Source organism: Hypanus sabinus, chromosome 6 (assembly GCF_030144855.1).
Source record: "Hypanus sabinus isolate sHypSab1 chromosome 6, sHypSab1.hap1, whole genome shotgun sequence".
NCBI lineage: Eukaryota > Metazoa > Chordata > Chondrichthyes > Myliobatiformes > Dasyatidae > Hypanus > Hypanus sabinus.
In genome coordinates this window covers 175,880,299-175,897,374 of record NC_082711.1, presented here as the reverse complement: position 1 = coordinate 175,897,374, position 17,076 = coordinate 175,880,299, and the positions used below count along the sequence as shown (strand labels likewise).

General features: G+C 39.7%; 1 protein-coding gene across 1 annotated transcript in view; it reads right to left on the bottom strand.

The window, feature by feature from the left end:
- Nucleotides 1–372: 372 nt before the first annotated feature.
- brip1 (BRCA1 interacting helicase 1) overlaps nucleotides 373–17,076 on the bottom strand; it is a 257,110-nt gene continuing 240,406 nt past the window's right edge. Inside the window, exons 19-21 of the mRNA XM_059973652.1 lie at nucleotides 10,549–10,905; nucleotides 5,745–6,629; nucleotides 373–2,891 (exon numbers count right to left, since the gene is read on the bottom strand). Of these exons, the coding sequence (XP_059829635.1) occupies nucleotides 1,654–2,891; nucleotides 5,745–6,629; nucleotides 10,549–10,905 (2,480 nt within the window). The 3' untranslated portion in view covers nucleotides 373–1,653. The remainder of the gene's footprint in view (nucleotides 2,892–5,744; nucleotides 6,630–10,548; nucleotides 10,906–17,076) is intronic.

Here is a 17,076-nt window from a genome sequence, read left to right as displayed (position 1 = left end):
TCAACTCTAATCCCCACCACCATAGCCCTCCATTTTTCTTTCATTCATGTACCCATCTAAGAGTCTCTTTATTGCTCCTAATGTACTTGCCATTACCACCATCCGTCGTAGGGCATTCTATCCACCCACTACTCTCTGAGTAAAACAACTTACCTCTGACATCCCCCCCCCCCATATATTTTCCTCCAATCATCTTTAAAGTATGCCCTCTCATGTTAAGTATTGCCACCCTGGGAAAAAGGCAATTTCTGTCCACTCTATCTGTGCCCCTTATTATCTTATATACCTTTATTAAGTTGCCTCTAATCCTCCTTTGCTCCAGAGAAAAGCCTTTGTTCATCATGCATGCTCTCTAATCCTGGCACCATCCTCTTAAATTTCCTTTACACCCTCTCTAAAGCTTCCACATTCATCTCATAATGATGCGACCAAAATGCATACAAGGGTGGTCTAACCAGTTTTATAGAGTTCCAACAATACTTCACAGCTCCTGAACTCAATCTCCCAACTAATGAAGGCCAATATACCAAAGTTCAAATTAGATTTATTATCAAAATATGTATGCTATATACAAGTTTGAAGTTCATCTTCTTGCAGGCAGCCATCAAACAGAGAAACACAATAAAATCTATTAGAAAAACACATACAACAAAGACCGTCAAGTAATCAATGTGCAGAAAAAAAAGAATAAATGGTGCAAATAATAAAAAAGTAAACAACATACAGAACATGAACTGCAGTTGGTCCAGGAGCCCAATGCCTACAGGTCGCAGACACAAAGCCCATTCAGCGCCAAGGCAAGTAAACCACACACAGTAGTGAGATAAACACCGGTTGATCCTTCGCCCTCAATACCTTGATCTTATAATCTAGCTCAGCGCTTAAATTGGCCAAACATTGGTTCATTTTTCACTCTCGGGCTCCAGCCCCACTGCTTTGATCCAGTCCCAAGTCTGCTCCAGCAATGGCTGCCACAGCAGTACCTGCATTCTCAAGATTCCAGTTTGCTGAATCCTTCAGGATACCACAAAAATGCCAGATTGTACAGATGGGAAAATTACAGGCTGCAGATTGCCATGATCATAGTCCAGAAAAAGTGTAATTAATAGAATAGTTAGTAATTTAATTGCTGCCTGCAAAGTGTCGCTGTGACTCGCCAGCACCATCTTTAACAGATCTTTAACCATACACTTTCTTAATCACTCTATCATGTGAGTTTTAAGTTTGGCATTGCCTAGATATGCTTATTGCACGATGCATCTTCCACCTAATACTGCATTATTGGATATCACGTGAGTTTTTCCATTTTCAGCTGTATGTGGCTTTGCTCTTGGCATGCTCTTCCACCTCTCACTACACCAGAGTTGTCACCTGACCTGATGGAAATGGTAGAATTATGTGACTAAACATATAACTACATGTTTTACTGTTACATATTATTCTACGTTTGGAGAAAGCAGTTTGAAGACTGTAGATTTGGAATTCATCTGTAAGTGTTGGCCAGGGCTTTTAAAACTATGCTCTTGTTTACCTATACATTAATCAAATTCAACTTATCACAAAAAATTGACCATTGTAGACTAAACATTTTCTAAATTAAATCCCCCAAAAAACATTTTAAATTAACTTTGTGATCTAATATGGTGAAAAATATTACAAGTTAATAAGCATCTCACCTTCTGAGATGTTTTTGTTCACTTCAGTGTTAGAGATTATTTGTTTCATAGCTGATGAGTTATTTCCTGATGCTTCCTTTGCAATAAGAGCATCATCACCTACATTGATATCAGGATTAATTTCATCTATGTTTGTATGTCCTTCTGGTTGAGGTAGTTTGTCCATTGGTTCTGAATATTTATCATGTAGGACAGCTCTCAAATTTCTTTCTTTATAACTTACGCCTGAATTTGAATTTTCCACATTATCTTCACTGTGCTGTACCTGGGCTAACTTCACTGGGGAAGAGCACTCCTCCGGTATTAATATTTCAAATTGAATAATGGGTGCTTTCTCTTGTATAGATTTTAAATTTCTATTATGTTCTCCTTCACACCCCAAGGAATTGGCCAACAGCTGGCTGCTGTAACAGTTTCTTCGTCTTTTTTCTTTTAATTGAAGTCTTGCCATTGTTTTAAAATTACGTGACATTTTAATCTTACTTTTATATTCCTTGGGAAAAATTCCCTTGCAGGACCTTTTACTGTATAACTGGTCATATGCTCCATCAGTCTGATTAACAAGGCTGCCCTTACCATTACTTACATGATTTAGGGTTCTTACATCTGTTCTCTTTTGATAGGGTGTTATAGAAAGCATATTTACAGACCTACTTCTCAGTTTATAATTAGGTTGAATTAAAGATAGATTTTCTGCTCTTCTAATTTTCCTTTGATTCTTACAACCAGTTACATGAGATGAAATAGATTTACTTTTTCCTGTATTTTCCTCAAAATTAATTTTCATGCTTGATCCATTTGAAGTGTATCCTCTTGATACTTCCTCCACAAATGAATTCTCTTTTACTCCCTGGATAACTCCCCTAACATGAGGCCTTCTAATCTTCCCCTCTATCAGACAGTTCCTTTCACATGATGTCACTTTGCTTTGTTTTTGGAGTTTGTTGCATTTAATGGAACAGTCCTTTTGTTTTTCACTTAATATCTTATTTGGCATTTTCAGAATATCTTCAAGCTTGGCTAATGTACTTTGTACTGGCTGTTTAACACTATCCTCATCTGCAGACTTTCTCCTATTTCTTAGGAAAGTGCTGCGCTCCTTTGAACAGTTTCCTTGCTCTTTTAGGACAGAAACCTTTGATAAAGCCTTTGGAAACTCAACAGGAAAAGCTGATTGCTCTTTTCCTCCAGATGAAGCTGAAGCAGTAGTAGTTCCTAAGAAATTAACAAAGATGGAAAATGAACAAGAAAGTTTAAACAGTGACTTTTGTTCATTCGTCATTCTAAGTAAAATGAAATTAGTAAATTTCTGACTACCTGATACTGAAATTGGAGTAATGCGACTTGTTAAAGCATTCATCAAATAGATTACTTAAAATTACATCAAAAGTATTAACTAAGAAATACAAAACAGCTAGAATTGACAATATTCAGAATTCTGCTGAACAAAGCCCTATTCAACAACAAACTAATGAATAAACATTAGAGACTTCAAAGTATTGCACAGTTTTGAATTGTTATTAAGATGCTTTAAAGTAAAATTTGAATTCACTTTAAATTTATAGCACATTTGGTATTTAGTGCTATTAAAAATAGTTGGCAAAAAAGGCACATTTTTAATACAAGAATTGATAAGGTATAAAATATACAAAAGCAGATTCAACAATATTTAAAAAATTGAATCAGATGTACACCTAGAAAGATGGTCTTTACAGAGCTATGGAGGAGAACAGAATGGACAGTATTAAAAATGTGGGAAATCTGATACTAAAAAATCTTAAAAAGTGTAGTATCCCAAGTTGAAGAACCAAAGGCAGAAAGAGGTCCTCCTGATAATGTTTTGCATTATAAAGCTGTAAATGCAAAACTTGCATGTCCAAAAAAAGTGCTTAGTGGTGAATGGAGGACTGACCAAACATCAGTACAACGTTGTTACCCAAAATAGCTTTCTTTCAAACTTCATCATCTATAATGACTGGAATATGCATATTTTGGGGAAAATGGACTTCTTTATTCTCTTGTCTTTGTGGATGATGAGGTTTTGGGTCATGTAGTAAGACCAATGTTCTCAATTTGGATATCCTGACAAAGCTTCTGTGTGATCCTGTTCAATATATGAGAAAAACAACCTTATTTCATATCCCCTTGACATAGGCAGCCAATTTGCTCCAGTGGGTCAATGCTGGCTCAAGAAGCAATCATATTCCCATCACCATAGTAAACTATACTTTCATATTCTTACCACCTTCTTCAAATTCCTATTTTGCTCCAATACTCTAGGGCAATGTAACCTATCCTAATGTTATTTGGGAAGTATGAAGAAGCTGGAACACTCAGGGGAAATCTACAAAAATCAATTATATAACAAAATTCTTTAGTGATGATTTGTTATCTAACTACATGGTCTTCAACAAAATACAAGACCTGCTTATTACATTTCTGTGTATTCTGCAGTTTTTTAAAGCAGTTGTATAATGAAACAGTCATGTCTTACAGCATGAAGTTATAAATATTAGTCCCAGGATACTGTTTCCTAATGAGACAATTATTTGAACCATACCATCATGGTAAATATTAAACATAGGTCAGATATTCCAGCAAAGACAAACTGGAATCAGACCCATTTGTGGACCTTGTTGGTTGGTTTTGGAGAAATAAATGGGCAGGGCTAGAAAAAAATTAATTAACACCGTAAAATTTATGACTGGTTTGGAATGACCAAAAAATGGGGTAATAACAGCAGGCTGACTCTTACCCTCAAGAAGCAAATCAGTGTAATGCAACAAAACAAAAATCAGTGGCCAACTGACAGCCATCTCTCTGACAAACTGATGGTATAATGAAGAGTAACCATTGTCAACAATCCTTTTCTCATATTACATTAACTGTATGTCTACTACACTTAGAGATTATATTTTAACATGTTTCATAATACCTTAAGCCAAAAATATAATACAAAGAACATCTGGATAATTAATTTCAAACATGAAATGTAATCATAAAAAAACTCTTCTGCTGGATATATTCTATGTTTTTTCTATTTATTTCAGCAACCAATACCTTAAATCAATAAGTATTTTAATGCAAATTATAATTCTTATATGTAGTTAAAATTCTGAGTTTTCACATCTTCCTTATTAATCAAATTAAGCACTGATTTTTACAATCATAATCAGTTTCTGATACAACTGTGTCACTGTTACATGACAATGCAAAGCAGCTTCGCAAACTACATGCTGAATATTATGCGTGACATGTTCCATCACTTTAAAGGTTCAATTTTAGGGAATACAGCATCGTAGTATGCTTTTATCTCTCATTATTTGTATAACCTGGAGACCTATGTACATAATGGGTGGAGCCAGAAAGATATGCAATATAATGAGCAAAAAAAATGGTATTTGAGAGTTGAGATAATTTGTAAAAAAAATCTGAGAGAAAAGGGTAGTACTTCCTACTATTAAATGTTGAAGTAGTTTTTAAAAAAGGGAGCAACTCTGTTTAACCAAGTGTAAAGCAACAGTAGTTTGTAGTAATAATGGTTTTTAAATGGATTTAACATAAATTTTGCCTTCAATCACCAATTTTATTATTTAAAAAAACATTACTCATGAAGGAGAGGACACAAAAACAGTTGGTTCAAAGACTTCAGAACTGTGGGCTTTTACTGAAATTTGTCAATAACATTGCGAATATAGGCTTATAGTGACAAACTTATAGCTGTTATAATTCACTGAAAAAGAATTCAATAACATAATTTCAAAATTACTGCCCAGCCAGGGACTGAACAGTGACATTTTCTCATACAACACCTGACCTAAGCTTGTACTAGGTGTTTGAAAAGAGGATGTTTTGTTCACCAGCATTAATATTTCTTATGATTGTCAAATTAAGTAAAGCTGGAGACTAAGCGATCTATTAATTGGTTTGGCTTGACTGATAAAACACCAGTTCCTAGATCAGAATGAATTATTTTGATAGAATAGGGTACATTTATTTTACATTAGTTGTGATCTTCAGTAAATCCTAGATGCTGTGTACGTATATACTGAGTTATTAATCTATTACCTTTACTTCTAGATCTGGATAGTCTATGATTCCTGCTTGTGGCTACTTTGTCAGTTTTTCCCAGTTTGGCAACCTCCTGGTATCTAATGTTGGTCTCCTCCTCACTGTCAACTGGAACAGCTAACTTAGATATACTTTTGTCTTTCACTTCCAAATTTGAACACAGGCCACTGGGTTCAGCTTTCTTCCATTCAAAACCTGATTGTGTTTTATTATTTTCCCTGAATTCTGTTGTACTGTTACTGGATCCATCATTTGTGCACTGAAAGATCTCCATACATTCACTTCTTATGATTTCAGGCATAACAGTACGATCATGGATGCAATCAGCTTTTTTTGTGCATGTTGAACTAGCAATTACTGTTTCTGAACAGTTTTCCTCTGAATCTTGGTCAAAAAGCTCTGGGGTGAAACATGATGTCTCATCCTGAACACCCTCTTCTGCCTCCTTAGGCTGCCGCCTATCATTGCCAATCAAGGGTGGTATTTCCGTCATTTTTCCTTCATCGTCAAAGGATAATCCCACAACAGAGGAAGGTAACACATCCATGGAACTGTTATAAGAATTTTCCATACTATTGTAAGCCGTTTGATTGTCCTTATTATTTTCAAATGGACATGGAGCTGCATTTAATAATACATCCTCTTTAAAACCTATTGATGTATTTGTATCTCCATGCAACAGAGACTCAAACTGTAATGAAGTTACTTCCATTTCTTGCTGTCTCTGTGTAATGGGTGCTGAAGTCGAGGGCTTTTTACTGAAACTCTGCATGGTGGATGCTGATGCTATTCTTGAGAAATCACTTTTCATTTTGGTACTAGAATTTTTGAAGAGTGGAGTCTTGATAATATTGCCTGCAGAAGAATTCTCTCTCTTGTTACCTGTAGTACATGCAATAATGAGAAAAAAATGTCAATGCAGCATTACTTTAAGCCAACTAATTATGTAATTATCTGAACCATGCAAAATATACTGTGAAAAATAAAATAAAAACATACCGGTAATACAATTTTTGAGATTCAGATTAATTTTATTTATCACATATGAAATGCGTTGTACGCATTAACAATCAACACAACCCAAGGATGTGCTGAGGGCCACACAGTAAATGTTGCCACACATTCTCCAGCACCAACATAACATACCCAAAAAATTTTATTTTGAGCAGAGACATAATTCAGGTACTCAAATCATAACTACTGGTGAAAGGCCTAGTAACCACCAATATATATTAAGGTCCCAAAACAGCCACTGCTGTAAACTAATTGATGAGATTTTGAGTCTCACTTGAGAGAAAGGATATCCTGAAATAAAAGACAACATACACTTTGAACTTTATCACATATAACTAGGTGTGTGGTGTGTGGCCAAGTGGTTAAGGCATTGGACTAGTGATCTGAAGGTTGTGAGTTCGCAGCCCCAGCCAAGGCAGTGTGTTGTGTCCTTGAGCAAGGCACTTAACCATGCATTGCTCCAGTCCACCCAGTTGAAAAATGGGTACTTGCAAAATGATGGGGGTTAACCTCGCGATAGACTGGTGTCCTATCCGGGGAGGGAAGGGTAAGTCTTGTACTCTCAGTCGCTTCACACCACGGAACCGGCATAAGCACCAGCCTGAGACTTTAACTCATAGAAGTAGGTGAAGAACTTTAAAAGAACTCTCAAAGTTATGACAAAGTTTGGAAAGGTAAATACAAATAATTATTTCTAAAGTTCAGTGAATTTGGACATCAATTCCAAATTAGTACATGGATTCCAAATTAGTTTAAGAGTTATTAAAATTTGGATTGCATTACAATACATGCTGAAAACCAGTGCAGTCAATGCAGATTTGAAGAAGGAACACACACACACACACAAAACAACATATTTATAAGAATGGGGAAATGAGCAGGAAATAGTATTGATGGGCTCACTGAGAAAGTTAGCAAGCACTATACTTGCTGACTTTATAATTTTTTATACTAATATTTTGATGAACCCAATCAAAAACAGACCTTTAGACCTTTCAGTTTTCCAAGAAACCTCTCTCTAGTTAGGGTAACTTCACACATTTCATGCCCCGACACCTGAGTTTCCACTATACTGCTAGTGTCTTCCACAGTAATACTGATGCAAAATACTTATTCAGTTCATCCGTCATTTCGTTGACTCCTCATTACTTCCTCTCCAGCACCACTTTCCTGCAGTCCAATATCCATTCTCGCCTTTCTTTTACACTTTATGTATCTGAAGAAACTTTTGGTATCCTCTTTAATATTATTGGCTAGTTTACTTTCGTTTTCTATCTTCACGTTCTTATGTTTTTTGTTGCCTTCTGTTGATTTTTAAAAGCTTCCTAACTAATTTTTGCTCTATTATGTGCCCTTTCTTTGGCTTTTATGTTGGCTTTGACTTCTCTTATTAGCCATGGCTGTGTCATCTTTCCTTTAGAATACTTCTTCCTCTCTGGATGTACATATCCTGTGCCTTCCGAATTGCTTCCACGAATTCCATCCATTGCCGCTCTGCCGTCATCCCTGCCAGTGTTTTTTTCCAATCAATTCCCTTTACTCCACTGTAATATTGATATATCTGACTTTAGCTTATCCTTCTCAAATTCCAGGGTCCCTAATCAATTCTGGTTCATTGCACAACATCCAATCCAGAATAGCTGATCCTCTTGTGGGCTCAACCATAATGAAGCCCCCCCCCCACCATGACTAGTATAACATTGCCCTTTTGGCATGCATTTTCTATCTGTGATTTGTAGGCCACATGCTTACTACTGTTTGAGGAGTCTGTATGCAACTTCCATCAGGGTCTTTTTAACCTTGCAGTTCCTTAGTTCTATCCACACTAATTCAATGCCTTCCAACCCTATGTCACCTCTTTTTAGTCATTTGATAACACTCCCTCTGCCTTCCTGCTTATCCTTTTGATACAATGTGTATCCTTGGACATTAAGCCCCCAACTACAATCTTTCAGCCATGACTCAGTAGTGCCTACAGCATCATACCTGCCAATCTGCAACTGTGCTGCAAGTACATCTACCTTACTCTGTAAACTGTGCGCATTCAGATACAACGCCTTCAGTCCTGTATTCATCCTTTTCAATTTTGTTGTACTGAGCTTAACCTTTTGATTCCTAACTTTGACTGAGGTCTTACGAACATCTGCTCCAGAACCTTTCCACTAATTGTTCTGGCACTCTGGTTCTCATCCCCCTGCAAATCCAGTTAAACCCCACTGTGCAGCATTAACAAACCTTCCTGCTAGGATATTAGTCTCCCTTCAGCTCAGGTGCAGACCATCCCTTCTGTACAGGTAGCACATTACTAAGAAGAGAGCCCAATGATCCAAAATTCTTATGCCCCCCCCTCCTACACCAACTCCTTAGCCACATATTAAACTGTATAATCTTAGTTTTAGCCTCACTAGCATATGGGACAGACAGCAAACCTGAGATCACAACCCTGGAGGTCCTGCCCTTTAACTTAGACCTAACACCCTGAACTTCCTATGCAGAACCTCATCACTTTTACTACCCAGGTCACTGGTATCAACATGGACCACAACTTCCAGCTGTTGACCCTCCCACTTAAGAATGCTGAGGACTCGATCCAAGATATCCTGGACCCTGGCACCCAGGAGGCAATATACCATTGAGGAATCTTGTTCTTACCCACAGAACCCTCTGTCCATTCCCCTAACTAATGAATCCCCCATCACCACAGCATGCCTCTTGTTCCCCCTTCCCTTCTGAGTCACAGAGGCAGACTCAGTGCCAGAGACTGGACCACTGTGACTTTCTTCTGTTATGTCATTCCCCCCAACAGTATCCAAAGTGATATACCTGCAGTTGAGGGAAATGGCCACAGGGGTTCTCTGTACTGGATCCTTAACCCTTTTCCCCTTCTTGATTGTCACCCAGTTTCCTGTGTTCTGCACCTTGGTTGTAACTACCTCTCTATATGTCCCATCTATTACTCCTTCAACTTACCAAATGATCCAGAGTTCATCCAGTTCCAGCTCCAACTCCTTAACACGTTGTTAGAAGCTGCAGCTGGATGCACTTCATAGTTGTTGTGGTCAGGGATCCCAAAGAGGAGCACTGCACTATCCTGCCTGACGTCTCTACTGACCAAGCTGAGCAGATGTAAAGAAGAGAGAAAAAATTTGATCTTTTCTTTCCTTTGCTTTCTCTGAGTGAAGCCTCTCTTTGCTGAAGCCTCAAAGAGCTAAAGCCTTAAGACCACCACTCTAATGTCCACTCAGATTATGGCAAGTGCGACAATGGCTGTTGTACTTGCCCCTGCTTTTCTTCTTACTAATCAATCCGAAATGCGGATTGACCGCTGGTCAAAACTCTATTATGCTGCCGCAACCTGCTCCTGCCTTTTATCTTTGGGCAACAGACCCAATTGAAGGTCCCTCCTCTCCAAACTTCCGATGTCCAGATTGGCTGTTGATCAAAACACTATCATACTGCTATGAACCACTCCTGCTTTTTATTCTTGGGCAGTGGACATGATTGAAGTACCCTCTTCTCCAAATTTCTGACGTTCAGATTGGACACTGTCATGAATTGCTCTTGCCTTTTATCCTCTGGGAGAGCAATACAGAAATAATTTTATCTCTCCCAAACTATAGTTAATTGCCAAATGGAAAATATAATCTTAGGGAAGGTATTTTGTTGTGCCTCAGTTGAAGTAAATATGGAACCAAGCTAATCACGTTAAAACCTTTATACTGCTTTTGTAGATTACAAAAGCCCATTAAACTTCCACAAAAAGTAATGGTACTTATTAATTACTAACCTGGTCTTCCTCTGATGCTCACTTTGCTGGTATTGCAGAAGGGAGATGTAGGAAATGCACTGGGACTATTATTTTCTTTTTCTATGTAGGCTTTGGGTTGGGTGCACTTCAAAATATTATTTTCTAATGAGGCTTGAGGGCTGACAATCTGTGACTGACCATCTTTGTTCTTATCCTCTGCGGGCTTTGGAAATTTTTCATTTGAACATCCAGTTGCAATAGCTGGCATTCTATTGAGGACCTTGGGTAAATCATCAACAATTTTCTGCTGAGCATTGGAAAACATGGTCAATGAATCTAGAGCACAGCTGAAGTTTGGATGGTGTTGAATTTGCCGACGGATCCATTTTGACAGTCCTATAATTAAACAAATGAAAATTAAAGGAATGTTGAAAATCTAATATAGGGAGCAAACAATTAAGAAAATGGTATATAGATTTTGTGACATAATTCTTTAAGTGAGTCAAAAAAGGTAAGTATAAACAAAGGTTGGTCAGGGGGAATCTAGCTTTGGTGAACTGTTTTAATTTAAGTCTGCTCCCAAAATTAATTTTCTCTTCAACTTTGGTATTTTGACATTTATTTCCAAAATACTAAAAACAATAATTTTTTTAAATGATGCTTGCCCAACCAGTATTCTCAAGATTAAATTGAGTGAATAACTTGTAAAAGTTTATTAAAAAAATAATTATTCATGTTAAACACCATTCTTTATCTACTTCATTGCAAATCTCATTACTATTGCAGGACCAAACTATAAAGCTGTAAAATGTTCAAGTTACTAAATGGGTATAAAATCACATGTAACTCACGCTTTAGTTAGCGGTTTAACATAGGGAATGACAGCCACCCCCTCCCCAAACGCCCGGCCCAGCCAAACTTAAGAAATCTCATTTGGGTGGATGCTGAGCGATGTGACCCGCTACAAATCAGTACCATGAAATTACAAACAGTACACAATCTGTGATTAAACGATTGAGCTTTATAATTCTTAATTCGACTATATGATTAGTAAAGAAAACAAAAGAAGAAAAAGGGTCCATTCTCATGAAGCAGTCTAATGAGCAATGTTGGAGCTCACTGGTAAGGCTGTTCGTCCACCATCAACCCCCTCTGATCGTCACTGACCTTTGGACCCTCGCTCCACTCAGTCTGAGGTCTACCAACTCTCTCCATTCATGTCTTCTCTCCTCATCTCTCCCCGGCAAAAGACCGTGAATTCCCAGCTCCCAGTCACACAAGAAAGAGCAACATCCCACTCTCTGGCTAGTATGCCCCGATATCTCCAATCATAACCCAAACATTGCACATCAGCTTGCATCTGGTCTCTACCCCCGATTCCCTACCTGATCATGTGTCTGTTTAAATGCTTCTTAAACACTGTCATATCTACTTCCACTATTATAAAAATCAACAGCAATATTACAATATTTTCTTTTACCATCACAATATTCTATAGATAATAAAATAACTCGGCAGTAATCAGTTTCTTTACATTTTTGATTGGAACCTCACAGCTGATTCTGGCCATGACCAACCTCTCAAAGTACTTCATCACAGTAGATGTAAGTGCAACTGTTGTTGAGACAGCTCACCATGCTCTTCATGAGCACTGGTATGAATGTTGCTTTTTGGAATCAAGTAGAAACTTCCAAATGCAACAGTAAGAGATTGAAGTCATATTCACAAAATGCTGGAGGAACTCAGCAGACCAGGCAGCATCTATGGAAAAGAGTAAACAGTTGTTGTTTCGGGCTGAAACCCTTCATCAGCACTTGAAGTCTTCCTTGAAAACTCATGACAGATGGTTAGCACTAGTTTTCAGTGCCCTACCAAGTAACCCATTAGGGCCTGAGGCTTTGCAAGGGTTCACCCTTATAAAAGATGTACTGAAGTCACCCTCCAAGACAGAGATTACAGGGTCACCACATGCTGAAGGGAGTTTGATTCTCCCTTTCGAAGCATGCATAAAAGGTTCTTTAGCTCATCTGTGAATGAGGCATCTCAGCCATTCATAAAGTTAGGTTTCGTCTTGTAGGAAGTAATGACCTGCAAACCCTGCCAGAGCTGATGTGCATCTATTTTTGTCTTTAACTTCAATTGGAATTGTTTTTTTTTTGTTCTTAAAATAGCCTTCCATTGGTCATACCTGCACTTTGTGTACAGTTCTGGATCTAGCCCTCAACAGACTACAAAGCTCCTGTTTCATCCAAGGCTTTTAGTTTGGGTATGTCCAGTATGTTCTTGAAGACACACACACATCCACACAGGTCTTGATGAAGTGACTTACAACTGTGGCATATTCATTCAGATCTTAAGATGAATCCCTGAGTATTGTCCGGTCCATCAACTCAAAGCAGTCCTATACTCCTCCGCCTCCCTTGACCATACCTTCTCAGTCCTCACCACCGGTGCTGTGGTCTTTAAACCCTGCCTACATGCTGAGAGTAGAAGTGATGGGACTTTCCAAAGTGTGGGTGTGGGATGGCATGCTAAATGTTCTTGATGGTGATTTAACAGTGGTCAAGTGTTTTGGCTCCTCTGGTTCCACAGGTGGTATGTTTTTGGTAGTTGTACAGAGAAGTTTTTAAGCTGGCCTGGTTGAAATCCCCCACAAGGATAGGGAAGCATTAAGGTGCGCTGTTTTGTAACTGTTGATCATAGTGGTCAGCTTGTCCAGTGCCTGCCTGATGTTGGTCTGAGGTGGAATATATACCATTACCCGAATGACAGCAGAAATCTTTGTTTGCAGAAAAAAATGGATGACTCTTGACCACTAGATGTCCTAAGTTGAGTAAGCAGGACTGAGACAGAACCATCACATCTGTGCACTACAATGAGTTAATCATGAAACATACTTACCTCCTTTATCTTTAAATGACTCAACTGGCCTGTTATTTCAGTGAATGGTGAAGCCACTGGGCTGTAGCATTGCTCCCAAGATGGCGGGGTTAGCCATATTTCTGTGAAGCAAACTGCACAACAGTCCCTGATGTCCCTCTGGTACTGCAATCTTGCTCTGAGGTTTTCAGTTTTATTTTCCAGAGATTTTACATTCACCACCAGGATAGTTGGGTGTGGGGTGTCTAAGGCCTCTGTGTTTCAATCATACCTGTAGTCCAGTGTGCTACCTCCTTACCATTGACATTAGCTAACAGGTAGGTAAGTTCACTCAAGACGTACAAAAAAGCTGGATGAACTCAGCAGGTCGGGCAGCATCCATTGAAAGAAGCAGTCAACATTTTGGGTCGAGACCCTTCGTCAGGACTAAAGAAGGAGGGGGCAGGGGCCCTATAAAGAAGGTGGGGAGAGGGTGGAAAACCAATCAGAGGAAAGATCAAAGGGTGGGGAAGCAGGGAGGGGATAGGCAGGAGAGGTGAAGAAGGAATCTAAGGGGAAAGAACTATGGGTAGTAGAAGAAGGCAGAGTCATGATAAGTGATAGGCAGCTAGAAGAGGAGACAGAGTGAAGGTGGGATGGGGGAAGGGAGAGGGAGGGAATTACCAGAAGTTGGAGAATTCGGTGTTCATACCAAGGGGCTGGTGACTACTCAGATGGTACATGAGATGTTGCTCCTCCAACCGAAGTTTGGCCTCATCATGGCAGTAGAGGAGGCCATGTATGGACATATCCGAATGGGAATGTGAAAGGGAGTTGAAGTGAGTGGCAACCGGGAGATCCTGTCTGTTGCGGTGGACAGAGCGTAGGTGCTCGATGAAGCGATCCCCCAATCTGCGTGGGGTCTCGCCGATGTAGAGGAGGCTGCACCGGGAGCATCGGATGCAGTAGATTACCCCAACAGACTCACAAGTGAAGTGTTGCATCACCTGGAAGGACTGTTTGGGGCCCTGAATGATGGTAAGAGAGGAGGTGTAGGGACAGATGTAGCACTTACGCTTGCAGGGATAACTGCCAGGTGGGAGATCTGTGGGGAGGGACGTGTGGACCAGGCAGTCGTGGAGGGAACGATCCCTGCGAAAAGCAGAGAGGAGTAGAGAGGGAAAGATGTCCTTAGTGGTGGGGGCAACATCTCATATACCGTCTGGGTAGTCTCCAGACTCTTGGTATGAACATTGAATTCTCCAACTTCCGGTAATTCCCTCCTTCTCCTTTCCCCCATCCCACCTTCACTCTGTCTCCTCTTCTAGCTGCCTATCACCTCTCATGACTCTGCCTTCTTCTACTTCTGCTTTCCCCTTAGATTCCTTCTTCACCTCTCCTGCCTATCCCCTCCCTGCTTCCCCTCCCCCACCCCTTGATCTTTCCTCTGACTGATTTTCCACCCTCCCCCCACCTTCTTTATAGGACTCCTGCCCCCTCCTTTAGTCCTGATGAATGGTCTTGATCCGAAATGTTGACTGCTTCTTTCAGCGGATGCTGCCTGACCTGCTGAGTTCATCCAGCTTTTTTGTACGTCTTGATTTGACCAAGCATCTGCAGTGTACTTTGTGGTTAGTTAAGTTCACTGCTTTCTCTCCATCTTTTTCTAAACAGCAAGGCCATTCTATACACAGGAATATTTCCAGATGATGGTAATCAGAATATTGACTATCTCTAACGTCGCCCTCAAAATCCTGGGATGTAGACAATTAAGGATTTGTGGCTCTGACATCACCCATCATGAAATGTTTCATGAGGCTGATCAACTCTAGCCTCCCAATAAACCTCAATATACTGCAACTCGCCTACCACCAAAACAGGTCCATAGTGGGTGCCATCTCCCTGGCCCTACAGTCACACCTGGAGCATCTGGATAGTAAATATACCTACAGTAGACTATTGTTTATTGATTACAGTTCTACCTTCATCCAAAACAAAGTTTTCCACTATACCTCAAGACACATCACAATACAAAACCGATTTACCAATTTATAGCCTTCCAATCTTTAAAAAAATAAGCATCTTTTATTCCTAGCTACTTATTTCTATCATTCATGTTAATCTGATACTTCAAACTTCAAGAGCCTTTATTTCATTCAACAACCTTTGGTGTGGTACCTTATCAAGTATCTTTAAAGTCTGCATATATCACATTTGCAGATTCCCCTGAATCTATTTTCTAGTTATAGTCTGAAACCCTCCAAGACATTTAATAGAATTTTCTCTTTGTGAATCTGCAGCTGGATACTAGACTTCCTGACTGGGAGACCTCAGTCAGTCCAGATCGGAGGCAGCACCTCCAACACCATCACACTGAGCACGGGAGGCCCTCAGGGCTGTGTGCTCAGTCCACTGCTGTTCACTCTGCTGACCCACGACTGTGCTGCAACACACAGCTCAAATCACATCATCAAGTTTGCTGATGACACGACCGTGGTGGATCTGAGTCAGCTTACAGATAGGAGGTGCAGCAGCTAACGGACTGGTGCAGAGCCAACAACCTGTCTCTGAATGTGAACAAAACAAAAGAGATGGTTGTTGACTTCAGGAGGGCACAGAGTGACCACTCTCCGCTGAACATTGACGGCTCCTCGGTAGAGATCTTTAAGAGCACCAAATTTCTTGGTGTTCACCTGGCGGAGAATCTCACCTGGTCCCTCAACACCAGCTCCATAGCAAAGAAAGCCCAGTAGCGTCGCTACTTTTTGCCAAGGCTGAGGAAAGTCCATCTCCCGCGCCCCCTTCCACATCACATTCTACAGGGGTTGTATTGAGAGCATCCTGAGCAGCTGCATCACTGCCTGGTTCGGAAATTGCACCATCTTGGATTGCAAGACCCTGCAGCGGATAGTTGAGGTCAGCTGAGAAGATCATTGGGGTCTCTCTTCCCGCCATTACAGACATTTACACTACACGCTGCATATGCAAAGCAAACAGCATTATGAAGGACCCCACGCACCCCTCATACAAAATCTTCTCCCTCCTACCATCTGGAAAAAGGCACTGAAGCATTCAGGCTCTCACGACCAGACTATGTAACAGTTTCTTCCCCAAGCTATCAGGTCCTCAATACCCAGAGCCTGGACTGACACCAACTTACTGCCCTCTACTGTGCCTATTGTCTTATTGTAATGCATGCACTGTTTTGTGCACTTTACGCAGTCCTGGGTAGATATGTAGTCTAGTGTAGGTTTTTTTCCTGTTAGTTTTTATGTAGTTCAGTGTAGTTTTTGTACTGTTTCATGTAGCACCATGGTCCTGAAAAATGTTGTCTCATTTTTGCTGTGTTCTGTACCAGCAGTTCTGGTCAAAATGACAATAAAAAGTGACTTAACTTGACTTAAATGTCCTGCAACAACATTTTTATATTAGTTTCTTGAACTATTCCAACAATTGATGTCAAACCTGCTGGTTTATAGTTAATTACCCATTTCTCCTCTCTCCATATCCAAGTAGTTTGGTATTATATTTGCTTCTAAAGTGTTTCAGAATCTATAGAATTTTGATAGATTATCAATGATGAACCTGGTTTCTCAGCAGCCACAACTTTTAGAACTCTGGAAACAGGCTATCAGATCTAGAGAATTAGACAATATTAATCTACATAATTTCTGGTATTTTCTCTTTACTTAATATTAATTACTTCAA